Genomic DNA, 14,376 nt, shown 5'->3' with positions numbered 1-14,376 from the left:
GGCCACCTCTCCAGGCGCCAGCATGGCCCTCCCTCTGGATGCTGCTGGCTCCGTCTGCCCCCCCAGGGTGGCGGCGGGGGTGAGAGAAAGGACGTGTCGGGGGCCAGCACACCCCGGGCGCCCCCCTTGTCCGATCTTGGGGCCCGGGTGTCCCCTTGCCACGCCGGGCCTTGTAGGTCAGAGGGCATGGGGCAGGTGCCGGAGAAGGGGGGCGGGCCAGCCCGCGGCCCCTGCGCTCCGGACCATATTGGGGCAAGAAGCGGCGCCGCTATTAATAACCAGGGGGCCGCCTATAAAGCCAGGCCCGCCAGCCGCCCGCGGCTCCTTCAGCCCCGAGACCTTTAGCCCCCCTGTTGTGAAAAGAAAAAAAAAGTAAGTACCAAGACCACCTCCCCAACCCCCCGCCCGGCCCCCTCGCTGGGCGGCCTGCAAAGTGACACAGAACAGTGGTGAAATGACACACCCACGCAAAGGACACGGCACACGGCCTCGGGTACCTAACTGTCCCCGGCGGCTGGGGCGTCCCGGCGGGGACGAGGGCCGGAGGAGGCGGAGGGGGGGGCCGGGTCTCCTCCTCGTGGCTTCTCCTTGTCCCCGAGGGGACGGAGCCAGGCGGCCCCAGAGTGCGTGTGTGTCTTGCGGCGGTGGCTGGCTCCCCTCGGGAGCCCCCGGAGCCCCTGGCGTCCCCCCATCCCCTGGGGTTTTGTATCTGGAATGTCCCTTAGGGGAGGACTTACAGGCCCGTCTGGAAATGAGCCCCCGTTTGCGTCCATTGAACCCCAAGACGCCTCTGCTCTGGGAGCTGCCCCCGTCCCCCGCCACCTTGACGGATGCCAGAGAAGCTCAAAGGGGACAGGGAGGCGATGACGCCACCTCTTGGGCGCCACCCCCAGAATGCGCTGGGTGGATATGGGGGGCTCCCTGGCGGCAGCATGGGGCGTGTGGCGGTCTGAAGCCATCGGCTGCCCGTCTGTCCCCGTCAGCCCACTCCTCGCCCCGCTGGCCCCAAGGACGCCCGCTCAGGGGCCTGGCGGCTGGAGGATGGGGCGCCCCCGGAGGTGGCGGCCCTGGCCTTGTTGGGACGCGGTGGGGGTGGGGGCGCCGGCAGAGGACGTGCTGATGGAAGGGCCGGCTGAGTGCTGCTTGACGGGAGTGGCAAGTGCTTGGGGTGGGGGGGTCCCGAAATAGAGTGAGCGGAGGGGGGCAGGGGGACGGGCGTGCAGCCTCGCCCCCCACCTCTGGGCCTCTGCCTCTCTCCTCCCACGGCTGGTAGGACATTGAGGGCAGGGCCCAGGGATGGAGTTCTGGCGGGGCAAGCGGGGGCTCCCGTGGGATAATTTGCACGAAGGTCGCCGGTCCGTCTGTCTGTCTGCAGGGGGCTGGGGTGGGGTAGGGTCTCCCCAGCAGGGAGGGGCTCAGATGGGCTTCCCACTGCAGGGGAGCCACGGAGGAGCAGCCAGGTTTCAGCAAGGGGCCCAGTGGGGTCCCCCTGTCCCCTGGGCCGCCAGCAGTCCTGCAGGGTCCTTCCATGGGGTGGGCCCCCTGGTGCCCCGGGCCCTGCGGGCAGCAAGGAAGGGGGGCTGCGGGCAGGCCTGGCCCGGCCAAGTTCCTTGGGGTGGGGGATGACTTGGCTTGGGAGGGTGTCAGCCACGGGACGTGGGGCACGCTGGCGTGTGGCAGGGTCTGGACCCGTCCTGGGCTCCCAGCCCCTTCCCAAGGTCTTGCCTGCACAGTGTGGGGACACGGCAGGGCTGGCCCCGGTCTCTGCCCTTGGGCCAAGGTGCCCCCTCGGCGCTGCTGACATCAGGGCCGGGTCATCTCTGGGGGGCCGTCCCGGGTGCTGAGGGGGGCTGAGCAGCATCCCTGGCCCCCACCCACTTGATGCCAGGAGCCCCCCCAGTGTGACACCCGCAGATGTCCCCAGAGGTCCCCCGGTGTCCCCCAGGGGGCAGGGTTGCCTCTAGCTGAGAGTTCGTGGCCTTGAACGTTTAAAGAAGGTGGAGGTCTCGGTGCTGGGGGTCCCGGGGTGGCGCGTGGGCGAGCTTTCTAACTTTCGGTGGTCACGTGCTTCGTTCTGACGTGACTCAGGAAGCTGAGGTTTTCCCGGTGACGCCAGCGCCACAGTTTCCTCTTCAAACGAATTTAGTCCAAATCAATAAAATAAGTGAGAACCATAAAGAGAGCATGAGTCATTGTGGGGGGGGGTCTGCGGCCCCGGCCCCCCTGTAGAGGGACCTCCGAGGGCTCCGGAGGGGTTTCCGGGAGGCCGGCCGCGATGGGGTCCCCAGGAGCTGGGGGAGCGCAGAGGTGAAGGTTCGGCCGCCTGTCACACGCTGGGCTGTGCAGTCTCCAGGGGGTCCCAGCCTGGGGTCCCGGGGAGGCCGCCCGGCACTCGGGGTGAGGGGTGAGTCAGTTCATCTTGGGGTTCTGTCCGTGAGGCCAGGGGCTGCCGGGAAGGCGCAGGTTAGCCTAGCCGACGGCATCGCCGCGCCCACAGCCGCCGGCCGGGTTCTCTGGGCCCCTGGGTGCTTCTGGGAGGGACGAGGGAGCTCCTCTGGGATGTGGGTGGGAAGACGAGGCCAGACGGGCCTGGGGTGAGTGGGCTGGCCGTGTTTCCTCGGCTGGGGAAGCCCACGGGGTCGGCATTTGACAGACTTCGAGCTCAAATCTCAGCTCTGCTGAGTGACCTTGGGCAAGTCCGTCTGCCTCTCTGAGCCCTAGAGAAATGGGGCCTAGAACAATCAGATCTCTCGAGGCGGTTGACCCTGAGTAGGGTGACCAGCTGTCCCAGCTTGCCCGGGGCTCCCAGGATGGGGACTTTCAGTGCTAAAACCAGGACAGTTTGGGCAAACCGGGACGAGGCGGTCATGGCGTTGCTGCTGCCCTCATCTTTTCTTTTTTTAAATTGTGGTGAAATATCAACAACATAAAATTCGCCTTTTTACCCATTTTTGAGTGCACAGCTCAGCAGCATGAAGCAAGTTACACTGCTGTGCAACCAGCCCCTCCATCCGTCTCCAGAACTTTCCATCTCCCCAAACGGAAGCTCTGTCCCCATGAAACACCAACTCCCACCCCTCCCTCAGCCCCTGGCCCCCCATCCACTTTCTGTCTCTGTGGATGTGGCTCCTCTGGGGACCTCCTGTGAGTGGACCACATGGTGTGTGTCCCTCTGTGTCTGGCTCACGTCCCTGAGCATCACGTCCTCCAGGTCCGTCCACGTGGGAGCAGATGTCAGGATCTCCTTCCTTTTCACGGCTGCGTAATATTCCAGGGTGTGGATGGACCGCACTGTGTGTGTCCCTCATCCATCCTCAGATACTGGGGATGTTTGAAAGTTTTGGCTCTGGGTATTGCGCTGCTGTGAACACGGTTGTGCAGCTGTCTCTTTGGGACCCTGATTTCAATTCTTTGGATGTTCACCCAGAAGTGGGACTGTGGGGGTCATACAGTGATTCGATGTCCAATTTTTTGAGGAGCTGCCAGATCGTTTCCTGCAGTGGCTGCCCGGTCATTCCCACCAGCCACGCGCGAGGGGCCAATTTCTCCACATCCTCCAACATTTGTTTTCTTCCATTTTTTCACGTTGCTCACCCTGTTGCAACTGTTCTCGAAAGGACTCAGGTGCCCGGGTGGCCGGGCAGGGCTCAGGCTGCCAGGAGCCACCTCTCCCAGGTTCCCGTCCCATCCTGGACTATTTTGGGCCCGGTGACCAGCAGATCACCTTTGCCGCGCTCCGTGCCCGTGGCAAAGGGCGAGGCTTGGCAGCCCCCCAGGGCTTCCTCCGGGTCCTGCCCCAGCCCTCGCTCGGGGTGGGACGCAGCGACCTCAGTCCCAGCTGTCCCCTGAGACCCTCGGCTCCAGACCTGGTCTACACGGCGCCGCTCAGCAAGCATTTTCTGCAAAGGGGCAGAAAGTACATAGTTTCCTCTCTGCAGACGAGCAGATCCCTCTGGAAGCTTCCAAGCTCAGCCGTCGCGGGCCCGCCGCAGATGACACGTTCCAAAACGCGCGTGGCCGCATGCCAATAAGGCTTTATTTCTGGACGCTGAAATTTGAATTCCACGTAATTTGCATGTGTCACGAAATTTAATTCTTCTTGCTATTTTTTTTTTCCCCTGACCATTTAAAAATGTGAAACCGTGCTTAGCTGGCAGCCTGTGCAAAATCTCGCCGTGGACGGGATTCGGCCCACAGGCCACAGTCTGCAGATCGACAGACTGCACACCCAGTAAATGTTTGTTGAATGAAACAATGTTTAGGGCCCTGTGAAGCCACGTGCCCGATTTGTTACCATGACAGTAATGTGCTGTTAATGAGTAGATGGGCATGAATGCGTTTTTTTTATTCAAGTCACAAATGTTGAAAATGTCACTGAATAAAACAAATTGACGTTGGGTATTTTGTTTTTCCTTATCCAATCCTGAAGGACTTTTTAAACAGCTTTGTTGAGATAGAATTAACGTACCGTAACATTTACCCATGGAATGTGTTCACTTCAGAATTTTTTTTGTCTATTTGTAGGATGTGCAATCGATTTTAGAAAATTTTGTCACCCCCATAAAGAAGCCCCATTAGCAGTCACTCCCACCCCTCCCCCAGCCCCTGGCCCCCCATCCACTTTCTGTCTCTGTGGATGTGGCTCCTCTGGGGACCTCCTGTGAGTGGACCACACAGTGTGTGTCCCTCTGTGTCTGGCTCACGTCACTGAGCATCACGTCCTCCAGGTCCCTCCACGTGGGAGCAGGTGTCAGGATCTCCTTCCTTTTCACGGCTGTGTAATATTCCAGGGTGTGGATGGACACACTGTGTGGATCCATCATGTGTCGGCGGACACTTGGGGTTGTTTCCACCTTTTGGTGACTGAGAATCATGCTGCTGTGAACATGTGTGGACATGTTGTTGTCGGATCACCTGTTTTCAATGCTTTGGGTGTATTTCTAGGAGTGGAATTGCTGGGTTATATAATAATTGGTTCTTTTCTCTTTTTCCCCCATAATTTCCCTATACTCCCCAGCTTTGTCCAAACCTGTCTGGACTGCGAGTTTTTCCTGCTGGCCGCAGGGTGTCACCCTCAGGTCAGGGGGCACCCCGTCCTCTCCCTTTCTTCCCCCTTGCCCTGCTCCCGGGGCTCCAGTCTCCACCAGACCTTCCAGCCTCCCTTGAGCAAAAAGAATGAAGTCTGAGGTGACCCGGGGTCAAATCTCAGCTCTGCAGAGCCGCTGGCCATCTCTGTGCCTCAGTTTCCCCATCTGTGAAATGGGTGTGCATGAGCAGCTCTCTCACTGAGGTTTCTGGGAGGGCTCAGGGGCACGTGCTTCTGGGCAGGAAATGTCCTCTGTGGGCATCTTGGGTCGCAAAAGCTTTCCCAGAGTCCCAGGAAATAGGTGCCGGCTCCAGTCACGGGGGAGACGCCGGGGGCTTCCGGCGTGGCCGACTTCCCAGCCCCTGGTGTGACCGTCCGTTGAAATCTCGCAGGAAATGTCCCCTTTGGGGAAACTGAGGCCCCCAGGACCCCCAGGAGGCCCCTGGGTCACATGGGCCTGAGTCCAACGCGTGGACACTGAAACTGCCCAGACCTCTCAGTGCCGCCCCCAGAGGCCACCGACGACCCAATGGAACACCACAGGCTGGACCCCGATGGTTAAAAAACAGGACTGGCTTTAATCCTGAAGTGGTCGTGAGGTTGCAAAGGCATCTCGGGGGGACCCCCGGGGGCCCGAGACGCTGAGCCGGGAGTAGATTTCCCCAGAGGGAGACGGTCACGCAGCACCCGTCTGGGCCTCCCTGTGGCCGGCGTGGCGCATGGGCCCCTGGGACCCCGGCCGGCCCCTGCCCTCGGCCTGCCTAGACACTGTTCAGGAGCAAGTTCCGGATGTCTTCCAGGACTTGATGGAAGAGCTGCTCGCGGGACTTGGTGCCGTCCAGGTACACTGCAACCGGAGACGCCATCGTCAGGGCCGGGTCAGGGGGCTGCCGCCAAGAGGGAGGTGGCCAGCCCACAGGCGACGGCCGACGGCTGGGTCAGGAGGAGGCCGACCTGCAGAGTCCGGCTGCTGGAACAGACCGGCCTCCGGGGCCCAAAGCAAGAGGGACTGGTGGCGAGACTCGAGGAGGGACTTCCAGGATTCTGATGGTCCCAATGGGGAGGGGCTGGGTTCCGGGTTCCCCCAGGGCCAGGCCTCATCTCCCACGGGCGCTTACCGACTTCCACGCCGCTGGCTTCCATCTCCCGCTTGTATTTCTGGTACATGGGCCACACGTGGCCATCAAAGAGGCCGGGGGGGTCGGGGACCTCATAGCTTCGAGTACTGGGGAGACAGGTGGGGGAGCATGAGCGACACCCACGTCCCCCAAAGGTGGTGCCGTGAGCGCAGCCTGGAGGACGTGAACTAGGTCAGGGGCAGCACCCCCAAGAAAGGGGACCCCACAGAGGCAGAGGCCCCACACTGGGGCCTGGGTGCCCCCGCTTCCAGCATTGCCACCCCGTGGGCCCAGGGGGTGCCCAGGGCGGGGCGCGGGGGCGCCGGGCTGTGGGCTCCCGGCACAGAGCCTCGGCCGGATGGTCTCTGCTGTCTGCTGGCCTTCGGGGGCCTGGGGTCTGGTGGGCGCCATCCGGCCCCCCGGACCCCCGGGAGTCCCGCCCGGGCCAGCAGCTCACCTCCTCCGCCGCTTGCATTCCTCGTACGGGACGGTCAGGAAGTACCGCCGGCTGTACAAATCCACCAGGGGCCTGGCCGGGGCAAGGGACACGGTCAGCGCCCCGGGCCTGGCATCCGTGGGCTCCAGGGACCTTCCTGGGTGGCGAGGGCTGGGGGCTTCTGGGCCGGTGAGTTTGGGGGTCAGGGAGGGGACCAGCATTGGCGCCAGGAACGTCCCCACAGCAGACCCCAAGGATGGGCGCCCCACTCTCCCTGCACTTAGATGGGCCCAGAGAGGTGCGATGGCTTGCCCGGGGTCACACAGCGAGGCTGGGGGTCCAGCCCAGCCTCCTGCTCTGCTTGAAGAGGCTGAGATTCTAGAATGAGGACTCCATTTCCCCAAGAAGCATGGCTCTTGGCCCCCGATCCTTGAGCTGAAGCCAGCTCTGCCCCACCCCCCAGCCTTGATTCTGGTCTCCTGTCTGTTGACCCAGGGACTCAGCCGGACCGACCCCCTGTGGGGGGAGCCGGGGTTGTCCAGGGCTCGAACCCGCGGCCGCTCACTTGTAGCTGTACAGCAGGAAGCCTTCCAGAAGGAGGATGTGAGTGTTGGCAGCGTCCGGCTGCACGCTGACCCCGTGGGCGCGGGCGAACTTGTGGGGGCTGCTCGCCCAGGCGCGCACGGTGCTCAGCATGGCCTCCATGTCCAGGGACTCCAGCACTGGGGGCGGGAGAGCGGCGTCAGGCGGGGCCGGGGCACCGCGCGGGGCAGGGCGCAGGGTCGCCGTCCGGCCTTACCGTCCCACTGCTTGAAGCCGTCCTCCCCAACTGCGATTTGGTCCTGAGGCTGGAACAGAGGGGCCCAGGCCGCGGGCTCAGTACCCAGCTTCCCGCCCGCCCCGCCCCGGGGTGACAGTCTCGGTGGGCCCTGCCCACCCCGTCCCCCCGCAGCCGATGCCTACGGGCCACAGGCTGGCACTCGGACCCCCTACCCTGACTCATGGGACTTTGCATCCATCACCCTATTACCCCTCACCCCTTGCAGAGCACCAAGGGCCGGCTCAGAGCCCAATCAGAAAATGGGAAAGGGACATGCAGAGGGACCAAGGCCGGGTGGCACGCCCCCTCGGGAGCCACGGTCCCCCCATCCACCCGGTGGGGATGTGCCAGGTATCCAAGAGATGCTCAGTCAAGGAGGTCGCCCATCCCTCGCTCTCCCGGCAAGCATCAGCGCCGGGCCACCCGGGAGGGCTCAGGCAGGCGGGCCCCGAGTCCCCTTCTCCGGGGGCCACCTCCCCTGCCAGCCCTGGGCGAGGATGGCCACCTTGAAAAAATCATCCTGGTGGATCACACAGCAGTTGGGCAGCGATCTGAGCAGGCTGCTGGTCAGCGTGGTCTTGCCGCTGTTGGTCACGCTGCAGACAGAACATCGCATGAGGCCACCCGGGTCCCCCGCTCCGGCCCCATCCGGGTCCGAGGACCTCCCCCCCCCCAGAATCAGACTCCAACACAAAAGCCAGAACCGCAAAACAGTGGCGCTAAGGGGACATTTTTACTCATCGAGGGTCACAGCAGGCTTTCTGAGCAGAGAAAAGAGGCCCAGACTCTGAAAATTCGCCAAAAAACGCTAACCCACGTTTAACCTCAGTTCAGCCTTCCTGCCAACCCAGGAGGTAGGGCCATGAGCTGGTTTCTACAGATGGGGAAACTGAGGCCCCAGCGTGAGTTGGCCTCTGTGGGGCTGGAAAAAAATCACAATGTTAGGTCACCAGCAGACGGGGAGAGAAAAAAATGTTTGCAATAGGAAGACCGGGACTTCCCAGCCGAACCTGGAAGTGGTAGCCACTTTGTGAAACGAGGTACGGCATCGTTGGTAGCCGGGAAGAGACAAAAAAAAAAAAAAAGGAACAGACAAAAATAATAATAATTGGCAAACCAGGGTGACCCCCTCGTGGCGGACTTCCAGAGATGTCTCTGGTTTTAGGGCCCAAATTCCCGAGTCCCCAAGGCCCTTCAGTGCCAGGAAAAGCAGGACAGTCGGTCACCCCATGACAAAGAGGACAAGGACGTTTGACCCCTGGAGCTAACGAAGGACAGAGAAGGGTGGCCGTCAGGGCTTTCGGGAAACCAGTGTCCCCGTGACCCCATTGTCCCTGTTCTCGGTGTCAGGGACTTTAGTAAAGCTGGGTATGGAAGGTCAGGGGTGGGGGACGCTGCAGCCCTTAAAAAGGGCCGATGGGGGAAGGGGACCCCATATATTAAGGGGGACAGGTGGGAACATGACTGGCGTTCACTGGGGTGTCGTAAAAGGCACAGCTCACACTCGGAGCCCGTGAAGAGGTGGCAGGACTCTTGATCAAATATAGTGGGAATCCCAACAGGGTGACAGCAGAGCGTCGAACCCTGTGCAGGAAGGGCCTCCGGGTGACGCCTGGGTGGGCCATCCCCTGCCCCCAAGGCCTGCCCTGCAGCAGGCGTTCCCCGGGTCCGCCCCCGCGCCTTAGGGGGCTGCCTGTGCCCTACAAAGTCGTCAGTCTCCACCCAGTTTTGGGTTCACAAGGAGTCTAATCGGGGGCAAAAAGCGATTTCCATTTGCAAATTTAAAATCGGGCCCCCGTGCACAGCCAGCTCTCCCCGCCGCGGGGCAGGGACCCATCTCGGCCCTCCGACCTTGGGCGCCGGGCCCCGCGACCTCAGGCGCCGGGCAGCCCTCGTTCGGCCCGGCCTCCCCCACGTCCTCGCCCACACAGGGGCGCTCACCCTCCGATGCCCACGATGTGCTTCATGTCGGGGGGACTCGCGCTCCGACTCCCTCCGGGGCACCTCGCTGGGCCGACCCGGCGTCATTGAGGAACACGCGCCTTTATAAGCCGGGCAGCCCGGAGGCCGGCCCGGGGGAGGCGGCCTGAGGCGGGCGGGTGGGCGGGGGCTCCGCACCTGTTCTCACCCATGCAAATAGCTTCGAGTCACCTTTTGCCTAAATTAGCCGGACAGGGGGGTGCGGGGAGGTGTCACCCCGGCTGCCTCGGCCCTCCTCCTGCTCTCTCTCCCTGCCCCTCCACCCTCCCCTCCGAGCCAGGCTGCCCACGGGGCAGACAGCCGGCCACACGCCTTCCCTCCCTAAAAATATCCCGCCGTGTGTCCCCTGGCCTGACCCCAACATTAAGATGGATCCTGGAGGCTTCGAGAAGGGAGCTCACCCTCCCCCCACCCCCAGCCCCACCCCCAGCCCCAGAGGCCCCGCTGGGCCGGAACCTCCCTCCCCAAGGGGGATGCGGCCAAGATGGGCTTAAGGTCCGCAGGGTGAATCCCAAGATAGCTTTGCTGCGGCGCCCGGGCCCCGCCAGAAATCTCAGGGTGACACTGGGGGCTGTTCAGAGCGCCCACGGGAGGCCTGGAGCCAGTGGGTCTGGCCTCAGCGTCACAGCGGCCTGGGGGGGCTGGGGGAGGGTGACCCCCCTGATCTGTGCCCTCTGCCCCAGGGGGCACTGGCCCAAGTTCCAACAGCAGCTCAGAGACGGCCGGGCTGGGCCCCACAGCCTCAGTGGGCGAGAGGCCCCTCGACCCCAGATGCAAGCTTTTGGTCCCAGGGTCCCTTGTCACTCTTAAAAAGGACTGAGGACCCCAAATGGCTTTGCTTTATGTGGATTATAGTCCCTGATAATACTGACCACATTATAGATTAATCAGAGGAAAATTTAGAACACTTATTAACCTTTAAAAATACTGAGGCAGCCACTGTGATCAGACATACACTACAATTATATTATAAATGTAATATTTTATGAAAAGTAATGCTTTTTAAAAAATAAAAAATTTAGGGAGTGAGCTTGATAAAAATGAAACTTTTATGCATCAAGGGACATTATTAAGAAAGTGAAAAGATGAACCAGAGAATGGGAGAAAGTCTTTGTAAGTCATATATCTGGTAAGGGTTTGAGATCCAGAATATATAAAGAGCTCTTACAAGTCAATAATAAAAAGACAAAAGATTCTATTTAAAAATGGATTTGAGAATTGCTGGTTAAAAATCTCGTGAACACGATGCCGTCTGTGTGGAAGCTGCAATAGAATGATGCACACCTGAAATTTATAGTGTTATGAGCCAACATGACCTCAATAAAATAATTTTTAAAACAATCCTGGGTTTGAATCTTAGTTCTGCCGGGACCCAGTGAGTGGGGGACCTCACCTTTATGCTCCCACCCCCAGGTGGTTTTATGGAGGCAGGTGGGGAAAGAGAGGGAGAGAGGGAGGATGCCCCACCCCACCCATCACTTACCTGCCCCTCAGCGGCCGAGCTGCTGCCACAGGGCCTTTGCACATGACCATGTCTCTTCCCAGAACCCCATTCTCTTACCAGGCTTCCTCCCTCAGGTTAACTTTGATGAAACCATCATGTCTCATCTTTGATTACCCCTCCTCTCGACTCTGATATCCAAACACCGTCACCCTCCCTCCTCCCCAGGCCCCAGATTCCATCCTCTCCCATCCTTGGAAACTGTGAGCCCGTCCCCTTTGGTGGCAAGAGGGTCTTTGTGGCTGGAATTCCCTTAAGGATCTTGGGTGGGGAGATGACCCTGGATTATCCGGCTGGGCCCCAAATGTGAACACAGGACCCTATAAGCAAAAGGCAGAAGGAGAGTGACGCACACGGAAGAGGAGGAGGCCTCGGGACCACGTGGCAGAGACGGGAGGGATGCGGCCACGAGCCGGGGGATGCTGGCGGCCCCAGAACCTGGAGGAGGGGGGACCGGATTGTCCCCAGAGCCTCCAGCAGGAGGGGGACCTACTGACCTTCGTCTCAGCCCAGGGACGCTGGCCGTGCCCCTCCGGCCTCCAGCACCAAGAGAATAAACGCCAGTTGTTTTAAGCCAGAGTCTGAGTGACCCGTCACGGTGGCCCCAGGAACCTCACACGGCGCACCCCCCTTCCATCCAGCCCTCACCCACCCTGGGTCCCGTCACCACGGCCACGGCCTTTGAATCCCGCGAGATCAACGTCCCTCTGCCCCTCTCGCGTCTTCTGGTGATTGTCCCCCCCTGGCCCGCCGGCTCCGAGGCTGGAAACCCCCGCGGGTCCGGGCTGTGTTGGGAATGAGTTTCCCCCCTCTGTTCCCGCTGCCCCCATATGCCCTCCCCCTGGCCCTGCCCTGTGTGGCCCCCCCATGACCTCTGTGACCTCCCTGTCCCCATTCCACCAGCAGGACCCGCAGTGGCCAAGGTCTCTGCTCAGGATCAGCCGGCGGTGGGCGTTGACTCTGGTTAACGGGCCCCGAGTGGCCCCCTGAAGACTGACCTGGCACTGAGGTCGGGAGAGGTCACCGGGGCAGACGACCCTCGCCTCCATCGGCCACCAGGGGCAGAGTGTACATGAGGCCCCGCCCCCTCCTCCTCCAACCTCCAGCCCCGCCCTGTCCCCTGTGGGTCTCAGTTTCCCCTTTTGCCAATGGGGCTGGACCAGTGACGCCTGAGCTCTGACAGGCGCCCGTGGGCGGGCGGTGGCGGTGGCAGAGGGGCGATGCCCAGCTCCAGGCTCCACCTCTGGCCCAGTTTCGGTGCCAAGAATTTCCAGGGAGCCTCCTGTGGGTCACGTGGCCTGGGCCACGGGTGACAGTGACGCGCCCAGATAGAGGCCCTGGCAGGGCACCACCGGGAAGCCTCCTGGGGCTGGATCACGGGGCACAGAGGCTCCTGGTGCAGACCCGCCTGACCCCAAACAGCCACGGGTCCAACGTCATTAAAAAATGACCATCCCGTCGCAGAGCGTGTGATCCCAGTGACGTGAAACGTCCAGAACGGGCAGATCCACAGACAGAGAGCGGGTTCGTGGCGGCCAGGGGCTGGGGGAGGGGGCTGGAGAGTCACTGCTAGTGGGGTCGAGGTTTCTTTTGGGGTGATGGAATGTTCTGGAACTAGATAGAGCTGATGGTTGCGTAACATTGTGAATGTACAAAATGCCATTAATGGTAAATTTAAAAAAAAATAGAGAGCGACCAGGCCCTCATCGAGCTCTGGGGTCCCCTGGAACGCCCGCCCGGCCCGGTCCGGCCCCCAGCCCCCTCCCTCTCGCCCTTTGTTTTCCCGCCCCGGGCTCACCAGCTCTGTCTGGCCTCCAGGCCTTTGTCCTCGAGGGGCCTTCTGCCCAGGACGCCTCTGCCCCCGCCCGCTGGCCTGGCTAACTGCTGCCTCCCCCCTGGTCTCCGATCAGAGACACTTCCTGGGCCCGGCTGCTGGTCCCCGGCGAGGACCCAGCTCCCTGGGCCAAGCCTCCCCGCTGGGCTGGGAGCCACGTGAGGGGGGCTTGGTCCCCACCCGACTCCCAAACTGGGGGTGACACCCCATGATCCCAGCACAGCTCCCCCCTCCTCAGCCACCCCCCCCGGCCCCGTGCAGTCTCGCCCCCTCCTCTCGAGACACCTCCTCCAGGAAGGACACCTCACCTGACATCACAGGGCCAGGATGGCAGAGCCACCAAGCTGATGGTGACCTGGCGTGAACGTCACGCCCACGCTGGCATCCGTGCCACAAGTAGGTCCCAAAGTCCCGGGCGTGGACCGTGGGAGAGGGCCCCTCCTGTGCTGGCCGAGGGCCGCCGGTCCCCAGCCGTGCCATGGGGCGGCCAGTAGGGACGGGGAACTGGGCCAGGCCGCGGACCCATCCCTCACTGTCCATGGGACCCTGGGCAAGCCACGTCACCTCTCTGTGCCTCAGTCTCCCCCTTGGTAACACGGGGGCTATGCCAGGTCAGACAGACTATTATTCAGTAGTGTCGTCATAATTGTGATTTGTAATAAGACCTATATTTGGTTTCAGTCCCAGCTCTCAGCAGCCAGCTCCTAAAACCCTTGACCCGCCTGCGTGAGCGGAAGGTGCATCTTTCCTCATGACATCTGGTCCTGGAACGGCCCCAGAGCATCGAGGGGAAAGAAGCATCTTTCGCTATTGTGAGATGCCCGTCAGCCACACCCGGGTTTATGCTAATGAGGCGGTTTTGGGAAGACCCTAGAAGCACAGGACGGGGCTGGAGGCCAGGGGACCCAACCATGGGGTCAAGGGGCCCGAGCTCTCAGCCTCACCCTGACCTCCGGGGAGGGGAGAGGGGCCGGGGGTTGAGTCCGTCACCAACGGCCAACGATTTAACCAGTGGTGACTACGCCCCAGGGGACCTTAAATGAAGGGGTCCGGGGAGCTCCCGGGGGGGTGAAGACGGGAGGTGCCGGGACAGTGGCCCCCGGGGAGGGCGTGGATGCCCTGAGTCCCTTCCCCATGCCTGGCTCCGTGCGTCTCTTCCATCTGGCTGATCCTGGCCTGTGTTCCTTATGAATACACAGGTGATCTCGCAAGTGCTGGTCCCCTCAGTTCCGTGAGCCACCGTGGAACCTGAAGTGGGGGGGGACCCCTGATTTGTAGGCACGTCAGACACAAGTGCGGGTGACCTGGGACTCCCTACGTGCACGTGGCATCTGAGCCCTGAACCTGTGGGGTCCCCCTTAACTTATTATTATTAATCGCCAAATAGGTTTGACCCCAGAGAGGATCAGGGCAGGAAATGAATGTCAATCACAGAGCGGCAGGGCCAGAGGGTCATGGGAATAATGGAGCCGGCCACCCGTTCTGCGGACGGGAGACGGAAGCAGGAGAAGACAGCCTGAGGTCATCCAAGGTCGTTCAAGGTCACCCAAGGTCGCACGGCATGGGGCAGCCCCCCCCCGCCCCCCGTAAAAGATTTCCCT

The 14,376-nt window shown here is 61.7% G+C and overlaps 1 protein-coding gene and 1 long non-coding RNA gene across 2 annotated transcripts in view; one reads left to right on the top strand and one right to left on the bottom strand.

Annotated features, from left to right (window-relative positions):
- The first annotated feature begins 308 nt into the window (after nt 1-308).
- LOC138925074 (uncharacterized) overlaps nt 309-14,376 on the top strand; it is a 38,684-nt gene continuing 24,616 nt past the window's right edge. Inside the window, exon 1 of the long non-coding RNA XR_011440763.1 lies at nt 309-372. This is a non-coding gene — a long non-coding RNA (uncharacterized lncRNA). The remainder of the gene's footprint in view (nt 373-14,376) is intronic.
- On the bottom strand, nt 5,645-9,534 carry NMRK2 (nicotinamide riboside kinase 2). The gene is made up of 7 exons (XM_003365305.5): nt 9,402-9,534; nt 7,966-8,056; nt 7,440-7,488; nt 7,206-7,362; nt 6,662-6,733; nt 6,205-6,311; nt 5,645-5,933 (listed from the first exon to the last, which is right to left on the bottom strand). The coding sequence occupies exons 1-7, from the start codon at nt 9,425-9,427 to the stop codon at nt 5,848-5,850; spliced, it is 588 nt and encodes a 195-aa protein (XP_003365353.1). The 5' UTR covers nt 9,428-9,534; the 3' UTR covers nt 5,645-5,847.

The sequence above is a fragment of the Equus caballus genome, chromosome 7, assembly GCF_041296265.1.
Source record: "Equus caballus isolate H_3958 breed thoroughbred chromosome 7, TB-T2T, whole genome shotgun sequence".
Classification (NCBI taxonomy): domain Eukaryota; kingdom Metazoa; phylum Chordata; class Mammalia; order Perissodactyla; family Equidae; genus Equus; species Equus caballus.
The sequence above is the reverse complement of the archived record's forward strand: the minus strand, read 5'-3'. Positions and strand labels throughout refer to the sequence as shown.

Excerpts from the sequence above, each read along its gene's own strand:
- NMRK2 (XM_003365305.5), bottom strand. The coding sequence starts at position 9,427 with ATGAAGCACATCGTGGGCATCGGAGG. Across the intron at positions 7,363-7,439 it reads CGGCTTCAAGCAGTGGGACG|TGCTGGAGTCCCTGGACATG; the intron begins GTAAGGCCGGAC and ends TCCCGCCCCCAG. Across the intron at positions 5,934-6,204 it reads AGCCAGCGGCGTGGAAGTCG|TGTACCTGGACGGCACCAAG; the intron begins GTAAGCGCCCGT and ends CTCCGGTTGCAG.